The sequence below is a fragment of the Microcaecilia unicolor genome, chromosome 2 (genome assembly GCF_901765095.1).
Source record: "Microcaecilia unicolor chromosome 2, aMicUni1.1, whole genome shotgun sequence".
NCBI classification, from domain to species: domain Eukaryota; kingdom Metazoa; phylum Chordata; class Amphibia; order Gymnophiona; family Siphonopidae; genus Microcaecilia; species Microcaecilia unicolor.
The window spans coordinates 335,919,171-335,934,922 of record NC_044032.1 but is presented as its reverse complement, the minus strand read 5'-3'; the positions used below and the strand labels follow the sequence as shown (position 1 = coordinate 335,934,922).

Genomic DNA, 15,752 nt, shown 5'->3' with positions numbered 1-15,752 from the left:
GCGGTGCCCCCTAGGTGCCCCACTGCTCTGCTAGGATGTCTGTGTGGACAGTCTACTAAGAATGCTGGCTCCTCCTACAACCCAATGGCTTGATTTTGTGTATTTTTCACTTGGACAAGGTTTCTCTTTTTCCCCCAAATATGGTCCAAAAAAATAGACGCACTGAGCACAAAAACATCTAGCAAATGGCCATTTTTGAAACAAAAAGATATATGTTTTTCTGTTTCAAAAATTGCTATAGTCACCACTTGAATTTTGGACACTTTCAGCAAAACGTCCAAAGTTGGATTTAAACATCATATTGAAAATGCCCCTCCACACACCTGAAGGGGACCCACTGGTACATCATATAACATCAAATGCAGCTGATTGCCAATGCATTATTTTACAAATGATGTTAATAGTCAAACCAACATGAACACCTGAAAAAGATTTGTCAACTGAACCCTTTCAGAGCAGGGTTTATCAGGGCTATGGAGTGAATGAATATTGCATTAAACTGATGTCTGTGTTTCATTGGCAGTAACAATGTGCACTACCAAAATTAATGTCAGTGCTTGCTCTCTGCCCATCTTGGCATCAGGTCTACACAATTACAATTTATTGCCTTAGGCACAGGAATTTTCCTAATGTTTTTATAGCTGATGTTCATGTCTACTTTCCTTTATAGAATACTCCTGTTACTGAGTATGCATGTGATTAAGTGCAAAAACAGTGGGAAGTAGACCAGGCACTCCGGGGACAAATGAAACAAAACTTTGAATTCTCAATGACATAAGCTTTATTGATAGAAGACTTGACACAATACTGTGTTTCGGCCAAGGGCCTGCCTCAGGAGTCTTTCTATACTATCTGAAGAGTGAAACCGTCCAAAGGTAAGTATGCCAATAGGCAGTGAGAACAGGCAGTCTTGAAAAAGACCTTTTGAAAGAAGATGCAGCAAAAGGCAGTCGTGCTTTCCGAGTAAGTAGCAATTTCTTGGCACCGTTTTCAGTATCTTTTAAAACATTTATGTTACCAATGCTCGGCTTCACTAGGCAATTTGCTACTGACTCAGAAAGCATAATCACCTTTTGCTGCATTTTCTTTCAAACAGTCTTTTTCAAGACCACTTGTTCTCAATGCCTATTGGCTTGACACACTTACCCGTGGATGGTTTCACTCTTCAGATAGTACAGAAAGACTCCTGAAGCAGGCCCTTGGCCGAAACACAGTACTGTGTCGAGTTTTCTATCAATAAAGCTTGTGTCATTGAGAATTCAAAGTTTCTTTCATTTGTTTCCAGAGTGCCTGGACTACTTCCCACTGTTTTTGCTACTTTGCGTCCTTAGTGGAATTTCAGCATTTCTCCACCTAGGTGGACTTTCTCTGTGGTTAGGTGTGAGCACTTACACCACATAAAGCTGGTGTAAATGTGCCTAGATTCCAGAGACAGGTGTATAATTTATTCTATGCTATTTGCATGTGAGTCCTGCCTATACTCTGCCCATGTGAACACCCACCTGCACTGTGAAAGATATGTACATAGTTACAGAATAGTGTATAGCCAGATCATTTATATGTGTACCTGCATACATATGCACATAATGTACTGTATATACTAGTGTTCTGGTCATTAATACATATAGTTGGTGCCCAGTTTATATAATTATCCCCTTTGGGCCTTATTCTATAAAGGTTATGTTCCTAAATTTATGCTCCTAAATTGTGAGCATAATCTATTTTGGAGCATAGATTAGGCTCATAATTTAGGAGCATAAACTTTATAGAATAAGGCCCTTTATGTTTAGAAGGGACCTGTTTGCTAATACAGTATGCCTGAAAAAGTGAGGCTATATGCCAGCCTGAATAATTTAGTTTTGTACAGAGACTCACAAATAACTAATAATGCATACATACTTCAATTGCTCCAGTATTGTCACTGGATCAGGGCCGACCCTACGGAGCTTCAGGCTTGGGGCTAAACAGCCAGCGAAGCCCCCCCTCCCCACACTCCCACCCTCAGAAATTGTAAAACAGGGGACAGGATCCTCCTCCAAGACTAATGAGCAGGGGTAAGGGGAGAGACGAGGCATGTTCTGACTGTTTGTACTATTTCTCCTGCCCAGTTGCCGCAGCCTCTTACCTGCCACCAGTATCTCTGCTAAGTGGCTTCCATACACGCTAGGTCAGATGCAGAGCAAGGCAACAAGGGAGGGGGCTACTATGTGATGTGAAATTATGCCCCTCAAGGATAAGGCTACCCTGGATACTTCCTATTCATTAAGAGACCTACTAACCTACCTCAGATTGATAGAGCCAATTTGGGCAGACTGGATGGACCGTACAGGTCTTTTTCTGCCGTCACCTACTAAGTTACTATGTTTCAAAGTTATCAAAACTGCCCTACATCTATGTGGATACATGCACTTTTTTTAAACATTCGAAGAAGGTGTTCCTTGGTGCATGTTTAGGTCAGGGGAGGGAAATAATACACGTAGGTTGTATTTTGAACTCCACATATGGTATTTTATGCGGAAAAAGTACCTGTAATTAGCAGATGCAAATGTCTGCAGGTGGTTTGTATCTATAGCAAGTTTCAAAGGGAAAGAACCTGCATATTTTCTCTTGAACAATTGGTACAAAGTCCATGGATAAAAAGTACTTGTAGACTTTGTCCCAATGCAGACGGTTTGAAAATTTCTCTTGAAAATTTTGTTTGTTTGTTAATTCATGTGCCTTAGAAAAAAATTGAAAGCTGTTATGTTCTGCTTTCCATCATCAAATGGCAAGAAAACACCCACTCGAGCAACAGATTACACACAAATAGTCTCTCCACTGACTTCTACTTCTGTTCTTTCACAGGTAAAAGTCTGGTTCAGCTTCTCTGAGGTGCCAGGGGTCTCTTGCTTAAGCCTTTTCTATTTGTTGTCAAGTTTGAGACCAGAACCTGATGAAACTACAGTTCCCACCAGTGACCCTACTTCCTTTTTGCCTTTGCCTCTTCCTTATGGATTGATTTCCCTTCACTGCACCCTGTGCCGTCATCAAGCTAATTCTTCCTTCCCTCTATAGTGTTCCTGTCTACATGGAACCCCTGGTCCATCAGACTAGCAAAATGAAAAAGCAGAATTTTCTTATAAGGCCCTCTATCTTGGCTAGCATGATATAATTTGCTATCATATGAGTTGACATATGATGTGGCACCCATATCTTTTTAGGAACGAAATGCTCAAATCTCCTGTAGTCATGCCTATAGACTGTCCACATTGTGGATGAAGCAAATTGCTGTAGACACTCATCCACTACATTTCTAAATTTCCTGAAAAGAAACTGCTTGAAATAAAAGAAGCCAGTGATATCTTTAGGAATACTGGGAATGTATATCAGTCCTTGTCGTTTTATATGCTCAGGGCACTGAAACCCAAATACCCTTAAGTAACTGAGACATCTTGGGACAGATGGTTGATTATTGACTGATAACCTCTCCAAAGGTGAGGTTATCACAGCAGAATATTGCCTTCCTTTTTCTCAGGGATAAGCCCCAAACATATAGGCTAATTCCTGAAATCTGCCACAGATCTGGTTGTTACTATTTGTGCAAATAGTTGCATCCAGCATCCCCGAACCTCTCAGTACAGAAGTAAGTCCTACAGTGTTTCACCTTTAGCTTTTTTCCTTGACCAAGTTAATTTATTTATCTAAAGTCAGAAGAGAAGTATATACTGTCTGTGCCACTGAGCAGCATTGCTTTCCATTCTGTAAGCAGTATTGGTGGGTGAGAAAGGCAGAGAAACAACTCTAAAATCTGAAGCTTTACTTCAGAGTTTTATAGCGCTAAACCACTGAAGCATTTGATTCAGAGCTCACACCTAAAATTTCAGGACCATTTTAAAAACACACATTTAATTTTATTATTTTACCTTTTCTTCAGTGCATCTAGTGAAAGGTGATCATAACCAACAGACATAGTGCTGACCACTTTCAGGCTGGGCCCTGCAATTTACACAGAGAATGAATTATTATTTGGAGCCCATTTTGAGGGAAGTTTTGAAACTTCAGGGTTTGCAGTTCCAGGGACCAAGACTACAAGCACATTTTCAAAGGGAAACTCCTTATAACATTTCCCTTTGAAAATTTGGGCTAAACATTCAGAGGGCCTTTTACTAAGGTGCACTAACAGATTTAGCACGTCCTAATGCATAGTACATGCTAAATGATAAGACACCCTAAGGAATTTAATGGACATCTTATCATTTAGTGGATTTGGTGGAGGAGTAGCCTAGTGGCTAGAACACCAGTCTTGACATCCAGAGGTGCCCGGTTCAAACCTCACTGTTGCTCTTTATGATCTTGGATGTCACTTAACCCTCCATTGCCTCAGGTACAAAATTAGATTGTGAGCACTCCAGGGATAGGAAAATACCCAGTGTACCTCACTGTAACTCACTTTGAGCTACTACTAAAAAAGGTGTGAGCAAAGTCCAAGTAAATACATTTAGAGGGGCATAATTGAACGAAAACGTCTATCTCCATGGGCGTTTATCTCCGAGAACGGGTCCGTGAAGGGGCGGACCGAACCGTATTTTCGCAAAAAATAGACGTCCATGTTTTATTCAACAATTTGTGAGCTGGGCGTTTTTGTTTTTCAGCGATAATGGAAAATGAAAGCGCCTAGCTCAAAAACAAATAAATCCAAGGCATTTGTTCGTGGGAGGGGCCAGGATTCGTAGTGCATTGGTCCCCCTCACATGCCAGGACACCAACCGGGCACCCTAGGGGGCACTTTTACAAAAAAAAAAAAAATGTTAAAGAGCTCCCAGGTGCATAGCACCCTTCCCTTGTGTGTTGAGCCCCCCAAATCCCCCTCAAAACCCACTGCCCACAAGTCTACACCATTACTATAGCCTTAAGGGGTGAAGGGGGGCACCTACATGTGGGTACAGTGGGTTTGGGGGGGTTGGACGACTAAGCATTAAGCAGCACAATTGTAACAGGTAGGGGGGGATGGGCCTGGGTCCACCTGCCTGAAGTCCACTGCACCCCCTAACAACTGCTCCAGGGACCTGCATACTGCTGCCAGGGAGGTGGGTATGACATTTGAGGGTGAAAATAAAAAGTTGTGAAACATCATTTTTTGTGGTGGGAGGGGGTTAGTGACCACTGGGGGAGTCAGGGGAGGTCATCCCCGATTCCCTCCGGTGGTAATCTGGTCATTTAGGGCACTTTTTGGGGCCTTATTCGTGAAAAAACAGGGTCCAGGAAAAGTGCCCTAAATTCTAGCTACAAACCCATACTTTTTTTCCATTATCGGCGAAAGGCGCCCATCTCTGTTCGGGTGATAACCATGCCCCAGTCCCGCCTTCACCACGCCTCCGACACCCCCCCGTCAACTTTGTACGCTTCCGTGATGGAGTGCAGTTGAAAACGTCCAAGTTCAGCTTTCGATTATACTGCGTTATTCGTTTTTGTGAGATAAACGTCCATCTCCCGATTTAGGTCGGAACTTGGGCGTTTTTCTCGTTCGATTATAAGCAGGTTAGTGAACCTTAGTAAAAGTGACCCCTCAGTCTGCAAGTACTCTGCAATTACAACTATCCAGCCTGCACTTGGTTGATAAAATGAATTTTCTAATCAGTCACAGCTCCATGAGTGTATACCCCTACAACTCGTCCACAGATCATGTCTCTAGAGTCTATAAAACCGCTATTAGTTAAGTGATAGGGGGTGGGGGTGGGGGTGGTATATGGAATGGATGTTGCTTGTTTCCTATAGAAAGCAATTGAAATTTTTATGGAGGTTCAGTTATCTAAAAATACCAACTCAATATTTCTTGTTTTCTAGTGGTGGGAGGTGGGACTGGTGGTTGGGAGGCGGGGAATAGTGCTGGGCAGACTTATACGGTCTGTGCCCTGAAAAAGACAGGTACAAATCAAGGTAAGGTATACACATATGAGTTTATCTTGTTAGGCAGACTGGATGGACTGTGCAGGTCTTTTTCTGCCATCATCTACTATGTTACTATCTATGAAAGCCACCTTGTTTTCCTTTAAACTAAATTTTGTGAATTTTGGTCCTTTTTAGGAGAGTTATTGTGGTTATAGATTGATTGACAGATGGTCCTCTCATATATAATGTTTCCACCATTCCATTTGTTGGAAAGCTTAAAAAGAGAGAAAAAAAAAAAAGAACTAGAAAAGGTGTTGAAGGTTGAAGCAAAAATAATAAAATTTCCATTTGAGATGAAAGTTTCATGGTTTGGGTTCTTTAGCTTGCAAAACAGACGACTGAGAAGGGAGAAGTTCATAAAATCGGTGCTAAGAAAAGTAGATTCATTTTAGCATGGATTGGCTACAAGAAAGCCTTTGCTAGCATCCTACATTCCTGGCTAATAAGGGAAGAAATTTGATAACAGGGCACCTCCATTTAGGTAGCTGAATAATGCAGGTGGTGAGCCTACTCTAAGAATACTAGTATACTGAAATGTAGGCGCATACATTTATGGCAGGTCTATGGCTCACACAAATGTGTGCATACATGTCACATTTAGATGCAATTAACTAACAGTATTCTTTAAGTTGCACACACAAATGTCAGCCCCACCTGTGACCCACTCATGCTCCTCCCCTGCAAAAGCACCTCTAACAGTTATTCCATTTGAGCATTTAAATACAGAATAGCTACTAAGTGCAATGCTGCCATTTCCTTCTGTAAGTGTGCACTTAAATGCACAGATGGCAGTATTCTAAAAATGTACATGTGCAAGCTGCATGTAAAGTTAAGCAGTCTGTTATGGAATGAGAGGGGACATGCTCTGAAATGTACAAAATAAACCCTGGATTGATTAAGTACATCAAGTTCACCATGAAAATGTGAAAAACCACACTGTCTTTGAAGTACGAAGATGGACTGTGCAATTCCTAACAAGATCCAGCGAGGAATGCTTCAGGGAGGAATGTGAAAAGTCAGGGGTGTGGCTAAGATGGCATCCTGAGGTCTGGCGGTGTGAGCTCTGTATTTGACTGCTGTTGCCGTTTCCAATTTCCTTGTTTCTGATTCCTCAACTACAATGCCCTATACTAAAAGGACGGGGATAGTGAAGGCATTACTTTTGCCAGCTCGAACGTCCTCGCCGGTACAGCAGACTCTTGAGCATTACTCTGTCAATCGCCCACAATTGTCACGGGGAGGAGGTCCCACTGGAATTCTCCTGAGAGGAGCCACTGAGTCCTTGGGGAAAGATGTATCACTCTGTCCTCCTGTTACTGAAGTTCCAGCATGTCCAGCATCGGTCTGAGAAGAGGTTGCTGGCAACCAGAGCGGCCTTCTCTTCCTCTTACTTTTTGTAATTTTCTAACATAAAATTATCGCCTTTAAAATAGCTCCTTTCAGTTTTGCCCACTGCTGTTCTGCTTCTTTCAGCTGTTCCCATCCAACTAACTCTTCCTTGAGAAATTCCCCCAACTCAGCAAAGTTAGTTTTTTTGAAATCTAGGACCTTCAATCTTGAGTAAGCCCTCTCCTCCTTTGTTTTAATATTGAACCACACCATTCAGTGATCACTAGATGCCAACTGATCTCCCACTGTAACATCAGAAACATTCTCCCCGTTTGTAAGCAGCAGGGCTAGAATTGCTCCATACCATGTTGGTTCCGTTATCCGCTGCTGAAATAATTCTTCCTATAGAGAATCCAAAATCCCTTTGCTTCTAGACGACCCCGCAGCAGGGACGCCCCAGTTGATGTCTGGCATTTTAAAATTACCTATCAGTAGTATTTCGCCTTTCCTAGCTATCTTATGGATGTCTTCAATTAAGTTTCTGTCCATTTCTTCTGTGAAGATGACCTGTATATTACACCAATGTAAATACATTTTCTTTTCCCTCTTACCAGTTTGACCCACAGTGCTTCTTCCTTACCCAATTTGTCCTGCAGTTGTGTCACTTTAATATTATTCTTTATATATAATGCCACACCTCCACCCTTTTCCCTGCCCTGTCCTTCCTGAATAGATTATAGTCAGATATAACTGTATCCGTCATGATTCTCCGTGAACCAAGTCTCCGTGACTGCCACTAAATCCAAGTCGTCTTCTGTCATCACAGCCTCTAGATCTAGAAATTTGTTACCCATGCTATGGGCATTGGTATACAAAGCTCTAAAGATGTTACTCTTTTTTCCGCTTTCTATAAGGGTATTTGATGTCTTACCTTCCTGAGGGTTATTAATGACTTTGGGCTTTTCTGTCTCATCCCCAGCAAATTTAGTTGAAAGCCCTCCTTAGTGCTTTAGCCAGTCTGCTATTGAAGACGCTTCGTCCTTTCCTTCAAAGATTAAAACCATCAATGCTCAGTAGCACTTGGAAAATCATCCCATGGTCTAGGAAACCGCTCATGTTGGCAACAATCACGCAGCCACACATTTAGCTCCAGGATGCAAGCTTCCCTCATTTGGCCTTTACCTTCAACAGGAAGGAGCGATGAGAACACTGCCTGTGCACCCAGGTGCTTCACCCTCTGACCCAGAGCCTTGAAGTCATGCTTGATATGTTCAGTAGGATATCTAGTAGTATCATTTGTGTCAACATGGATAAGCAGCATAGTATAGTGGTCAGTAGGCTTGATGAGTCTAGGTAGTCTTTCTGCTACATCTCGAATCTTTGCACCAGACAGACAGCACACCTCCCTGGACATCATGTCTGGTTGGCAGATGGGTGCCTCAGTATCCCTCAGAAGAGAATCACTAACCACCACTACCTTTCACTTCTTATTGGCCATCGCTCCAGCGGCTTTGGGATTTTTGATCGTTGTTTCTTCCTGATCATGAGATGTTTTCAGCTCTTCTGCCTCCAGGAATGCGAACTGACTCTTCAGTTCAACAGAAGATGGAGTTGGGGGGTTGATTTTTCAGGATGTAGTGGCCTGTGTCTGGGTTGTCCTTTGTTACATTTCCTTTTAAAGTGGATAACTCAGCAGCAATATGTTGCTCTTTCTCAGCAGACTGTTTCTTAAAATTATCCATTGACTGAGACAAATTTTTGACTTTCACCACAAGAAGAGCATATCTCATTCTCCCCTAGAGTGACCCCTCCTAACGTTGCCATTCCTGCAGAAGTGGTTCCATCGCCTCTGGCGACAAGCTCAGCGCCTTCCACCTTCTCCAGCCCTATGGAATTCCTTGCTCCTCACTATCCGTTCTGAACTCTCCTTCAAAAATTTCAAGTCTGTGGTGAAAACCTGGCTTTTCCAACAAGCATTTCTGACTTCATCAAATTAGGTACAGTTCTGTCCCTCACTGTTGAGTGGCCCCTACCTTCCACCCTCTCTCTACTCTCTTCCTTTCTCCTTCCCTTTATTGTTGTGATAATCTCTCACTACCTTGTAGCCAGTATGCATGGTCTCTCCTACACTTTCCTATCCATTACTGTAGTTCCTTTTCTTTACTCTGTTTTCTATGGCCCAGATATTCAGACCATGGGAGATAGCTGGGTTGTCTCCCATGGTCAGCACTAAACCCGAATATTCAATGCCGGTCCGTTTCTGGTGACCGGCATTGAATATCCGTTTTAACTTTTGCCAGTCCAATTTTAACCGGTCAGGCTGATATTCAGCGCTGGCCGCTTAAAGTGAGACCAGCCAAAGTTATTCTAGTTATTGTGGCAGTCAAATATGGCTACCAAACTTGGTTGGTCGGATAGCCAGTTATATCACGCAATATATCAGCCATTTTTAAGCCGCTATCCGGTGATATTCAGCACCAGATAGCCACTTAAGTGCTGTTTTAGTGTCCTTTTTGTTTTAAATATAGGGCAGTATTTTTCTATACTTCATTGTACACCGCTTTGAACTGCTTGTTAGCAAAGGCGGTATATCAAGCCTAAATAAATAAAAATGTGCCATCATATTTAGGTACCGTCTATAATGTGATGCCAGAAAATTGATGTTTATGTGGACAGATGCAAACATATGCTGATGTTCTAGTCATTTGCACTCATTCTAGGTGTCTACAAGCTAGTGCCCTCTTTATAGAAGTACCTTCTTTCTGAATGCACATGGAGGTGAGGCTAGGCAAAATGGCAAGAAGCGATACTGGTAATACTGTTTCCCTATTACATATCTGAGATACTTCTGGTAACTGGGATGTATCTCTATGAGGACATATGATTCCTTTAGGTCCACAACAGCACCTGTGGCCCAAAGCAATCTGCTGCTCGCTCCTACCTGCACCCTCGCGCCCACGTCCGAACCCACATCTGATCTAGCATCTCCTCCATTTTCCGCATTTACTTTATTCTTTTTTTCAAAAAGACTCTTCGCTACTGCTATCTCTATGCTGATGAAATTCTATTGATTTAACCCATTAACCCTTTCTCTCCTTCCATTGCTCTGAGAAAACAGGAAGTTATGTCAAGAGGTAGGCCATAGTGGGAGAAGAGGCTGGTGCCAGCGGCAGGGCAGCTTATGGGAATTGCTGGCACTGCCGCCTTTTGGAAAAGAAACAAATAAGGTAAAGGGTTGAGTATTGTTAGAATAGGGATGGAAAACAAGCATGAGGATGTTATAATGCCGTTATATCGTTCCATGGTGCGACCGCACCTGGAGTATTGTGTTCAGTTCTGGTTGCCTCATCTCAAAAAAGATATAAAGGAATTGGAGAAGGTGCAGAGAAGGGCGACAAAAATGATAAAAGGGATGGGACAACTACCCTATGAGGAGAGGTTAAGACGGCTAGGACTCTTTAGCCTGGAGAAAAGGCGGCTGAGGGATGATATGATAGAGGTTTACAAAATAATGAGTGGGGTAGAGCGGACAGATGTGAAGCATTTGTTTACACTTTCTAACAATAATAGAACCAGGGGACACAAGATGAAATTAGAATGTGGTAGGTTTAAAACAAATCGGAGAAAGTTTTCTTTATTCAGCGCGTAGTTAGACTCTGGAACTCATTGCCAGAGAAGGTAGTGACGGCAGCTGGCCTTGCTGAGTTCAAAGGAGGTCTGAACAGATTCCTGAAGGAAAAGTCCATTGATCGTTATTAAATTTTGGGTTTTTTGCCAGGTTCTTGGGGCCTGGATTGGCCGCTGTTGGAGACAACCTTTGGTCTTTCCCAGTGTGGCGATGCTTATGTGCTTATGAGGAGGGAAGGGAGAGTGCTGCTCCTGGAGCATGTCACCTAAGGGCCCCGTCTCAGGTGACCTAATGGTAGGGCCGCCACTGGTCTATAGAACATAGCCATTCTTCTTTACAAAGACATTGAATCAAAAGTAACCAGGAAATACTTGGAGTAAAATCTCTGGAATGGGTTTGAATGCATTGGTCTCTAAGAGAGAGGAGTGTCCCTTGATTAGTACATCCTGATGCTGAGAGTTTGACAAATATATTCTTAGTCAGCAGCTCAGTGGTATGTCAGATACTGTTTCTAATGCAATTGATGATCTGTAGAAAATAGTAGCTGGAGGTTATAATGGGCCAGTGGAATATATAAAACTAGCCTATTTCTTACCAGAACACTGTCTGGTACCAGTCCTGGAATTCTAATTATGCTCTCCTGGAGGTATGAAAACCCTATCCTGTGTTTTGGGTGAAGAGCAGGTTGGGTTTCTAGGCTATCTAAGATGAGAGTGAAGTCCCTGATGAACCTGATGAGACCAAGGGGATGAAGGATACCTGTGACTTTGAGAGTAGTAAGATCTCCTTAGATGCCTGCTTGTAAAGAGGTAAAAGGTCATGGACTTGATATACCACCTTTCTGTGGTACAACCAAAGTGGTTTACATATTCTATGCAGGTACTTTTGTAATGGTATCAGTTTATTATATTTTGCTGGATTATATATACACCAATATATTTGTGCAGCTTTTACACTGCAGCAGAGAAAATAGTTTCATTTCAAGCCCCTCTCCCCCCCCATTCCTCTTTCTGGGAACTTCTGAGAGCAGGGATAGTTAATTACAAACACTTAACAAACACAAAAGAGCTTCCTCTGCCCTCCCACCTAACAAAGGCATGACTAAGGTGGGCACCTGAATACCCCATTGAAAACAAAGAACTCAGAGGAAGCATAAACAGGACATTTGCTTGTCAAAGGTATACCTGCCCCTCCCATCAGCTTCTAGACATGTGCAGAAAGGAAGGACTTGTAATGTGTATCTGCCCCAGAGACTGAGCAGGACATCAAACGACCTTTTGCCAGCAAAATCCAGACAGTAAGTCTGTGATGTCATAAGACATGAGACCAACTCAGGGGTCGTGTGCAGACATGAGACCAAGATACCACAATGCTTTGCAAATGCCCAAGGGTCGTGTGGAAACCAGGAAATCAGGACAAAGATCCACATGGCATATCCTCCTGCAGCTTGCAAGGTATAAAAGGACAAGCTGTTTCCCAAGAGTCAGATTCTCATCAACTGCCAGCAACTCAGATTCTCATCAACTGCCAGCAACTCAGATTCTCTTCAACTGCAAGCAAGACTCAGACTCTCTTCAGCTGCAAGCAACTCAGATGATCCACTTACTGCAGAAGCCCTGTTCCTGTCCTGCAAACATGTGCTTACCTAATGCTGTTCATACTGTGTAACAAGGACTTGTAAGTAACCTAACTTTTGATCTAGACCTGCTACCTTGCCTTACTTAAGCACAGATTACCTGTAAAGATCTCTTAAAACCTACCTCTCGTGTGCAATTGTATATTAAATCAACCTTTTTGAAGCTAAAAATACGGTCTCTTTGTGTTCTGAGTATATTGAAGCTATATATATTTAATTTATTTAATTTATTGCAATTATCACCTTTGGTGATTGGTGGAGAAATTAATATCCTAAAACTTATACATACAGCACCTGCTCTTAAATTATAAGCAGTAGCGAGTGCTCTCTAGAGCTATTTCCCCCAAAATAAATCATTTCTTGTAACACTTTCTCTGTTCCTACTGGGCTCACAATCTGTTTTTTTATATATATATTATGTTGGACCCAAGCTCTGGAACACTGCCTTCCCACCTTCGCTCAGAATCCTCCTACCACAAATTCAAATACACTTTGAAAACTCACCTCTTTGGCCTGGCCTGCTCTGCTCACCACTAATCTATTTCACCTTCTTCAGTAGCCTGTCATTATTATAATAAACTACTCTGACGCCATATTTTGGCATTTAGCGGTATATCAAGCTTTGTAAAATAAAGTTTATAATATGATCCCAGATATTTTCTGACTCAGATACAGATGTACCTGACATGAAATGTCTGGGTCTGTGTCTGGATAATAGTTGAGGCCTCATTGAGGGTAGTTTTGATTGTGGGTGTTCAAAGGTCAATTGATGCCTCAGGGAAGCTTCTTATCCTTTGAGACCCCTTAATTGATGAAGCACCTTCAGGTAATGTATGAGAATTGAGGACTGGCCGCACAACAATCTATATCAATGTTAACATTATTGATGCCAGAATGTTGCATTGAGCGAGGTACTATGTGTATCGCATATTGATCTTCCTATCTAACTCCTCCTTGAAAACAGCTCAAAGAGGGCATATAGATGAGGCAATGTCTGCAGTGACTCTAGGAAGCAAAATTTCAAAATGATGTGCTTAGAAGTGGAGAAAACCCTCAGAAACCTGGGACAGACAGTCGCAGGTTTAGAGCGAGGTTACTAACATCAAAAGTAACACCCGCCCAGATTCTATCATTGGGTATAAAAACTCCACTGTTTACTTATTAGAATTTTTTCAAGATTTTATCAAACATTTTAACTTTATCTAAAGGTATGATTCTTAATTGCTAAACTGTTAAACTTCCAGCATTACTTCGCTTAATAACAAAAGTAAAGCACTCTTATCTTTATGTTCGACGGGGGCCACCTCCGTTTCACCCCAACATCAAGGCTTCATCAGGAACAGAGCGCTAGATCACGATGCTGAAAATAGCTTAACGGAGCACCATGCATTTCAAAATGGCGTCATTTTGAAATTTTGCTTCCTAGAGTCACTGCATATTTTGTATCATATTACGAGCCTTCAGACTCTAGACGATACTGCAACATTGTAGTCTTTTCGAATGAGGCAATGTCTCCCTGAACCACTTGAGGTATATCAGTGGTCTGGTCCCAGGTCCTCAGAGATTGATGTACCTCTTCCAATGCTGAGAAGGATGAGCAGTGTTCCATCTGGGGGCACTGAGCAGATACAGCAACAGCCGTTAAATGAGTGTTCTCAACATCATGCTCTGATGAGGGCAATACCAAGGCTTTTTTGCCACCACTTAATGCATGACATTGCTAATCTTCAATATTGAAGAAGTTAAATCCTTTTTTTGGGCAAGAGTCAGTTGATGGCCTCCATTGGTATTTGACATCAAAGGAGATCAATGAATCCTCAGTGCTGATGCATCCCCAGTGACCAATGCAGCTTCTAGATCCTTTTGGTCTGTAGAGGTGTGCAACTCAGGCCTATGTCCACATACAGGCCTGAACTTGAATGATCTGTGTGAATAAGAGTATGATGGCTGCTTGGACATTTCCTGTTTCTCTATCAGTCCATGAGCAGTGATTGCTGACCAAGGACACTGTTAGCACAGAGAATATCTGCATATCAGGGGGTGAAGCTGGTTATTGGACAGATTTATAACCCCTAAGTATTTGATAAGGCCAGTGTGCCACTTTAGGAGGTGCCAATAGGCTCAAGGAGTTTGTCAGGATCAACACTGGACTTCCTTGTCTTAGAAGGCCTGGATTCCATCTACCAGATAGCAGGAACATGTGTTCCTATTGGGCCAAAAGTCTCACCTGAGGACAATGGACCAATGCCTACTCAGAACTTTTGGAAGACAAAGAAAGGAGTAGTCTGCTTGGCACTGACCAGAGTGGAAAAACATGGTTTCATAGTGCCTATACCCTGGGCCTTCCTGTATAACCTTGTTACAGGAAAGTAACCTAAGATTCACTGCTGCCTATCTATGCTAAGGACTAATTGCCTAGGCTAGCTGATGATAAACTTCATCCTGATAAATTCACTTTCAACTGGAGCAGGAAACAGGACCCTGCTTCTACTACAGTTCAGCCACAAAGCAAGTGTCTCAGGATGAGAAACTAGGGTTCATTCCTGCAGTTTGAGGAAGTCAAATTATCATTACTTTTGCCATAGGGTGGCCTAGATTCATGGGCATGGTTATATAGCTGGATATATTTGGCTCGTAATTCTTAGCACTGACATATATACATACAGATTTTAGCAAAGCCTTTAACAAGGTTCTGCATAGATGACTAATAACTAAACTTAGGGCCCTAAAGTGACTGACTGTGTTAGGAACTGGTTGAGTGGAAGGCGACAGAGGACAGTGGTAAATGAAGCTTATTCTGAAGAAAAGGATGCTACCAGTGATGTGCTGCAAGGTTTGGTTCTTGGGCTGTTTTTTTTTTTTTTTTTTTTACATTTTTGTAAACAATATTGCTGAAGGGTTGTCTGGTAAGGTTTGCTTCTTTGCAGATGATACCACAATCTGCAATGGAGTAGACACCCCTGATGGTGTGGATAACATGAGAAAGGACTTAGCGAAGCTAGAAGAATGGCTGGAATTTGGCAGCTTAGATTTAATGCTAAAAAATTCAGGTTCATGCATTTGGGATGCAAAAACCTGAGGAAACAGAACAGGTTTTAGGGGTTGAAGAAATTTTGTGCATGAAAGAGGAGCAGGACTTGGGTGTGATTGTATGTGATATTTATTTATTTATTGCATTTGTACCCCAAATTTTCCCACCTATTTGCAGGCTCAATGTGGCTTACAGAGTAT

General features: G+C 42.2%; 1 protein-coding gene across 1 annotated transcript in view; it reads right to left on the bottom strand.

Moving 5' to 3' along the window:
- LOC115463657 (glyoxylate reductase/hydroxypyruvate reductase-like) overlaps positions 1–15,752 on the bottom strand; it is a 73,168-nt gene that overhangs the window by 41,338 nt on the left and 16,078 nt on the right. The window contains exon 3 of the mRNA XM_030194365.1: positions 3,903–3,975. Within this exon, the coding sequence (XP_030050225.1) occupies positions 3,903–3,975 (73 nt within the window). The remainder of the gene's footprint in view (positions 1–3,902; positions 3,976–15,752) is intronic.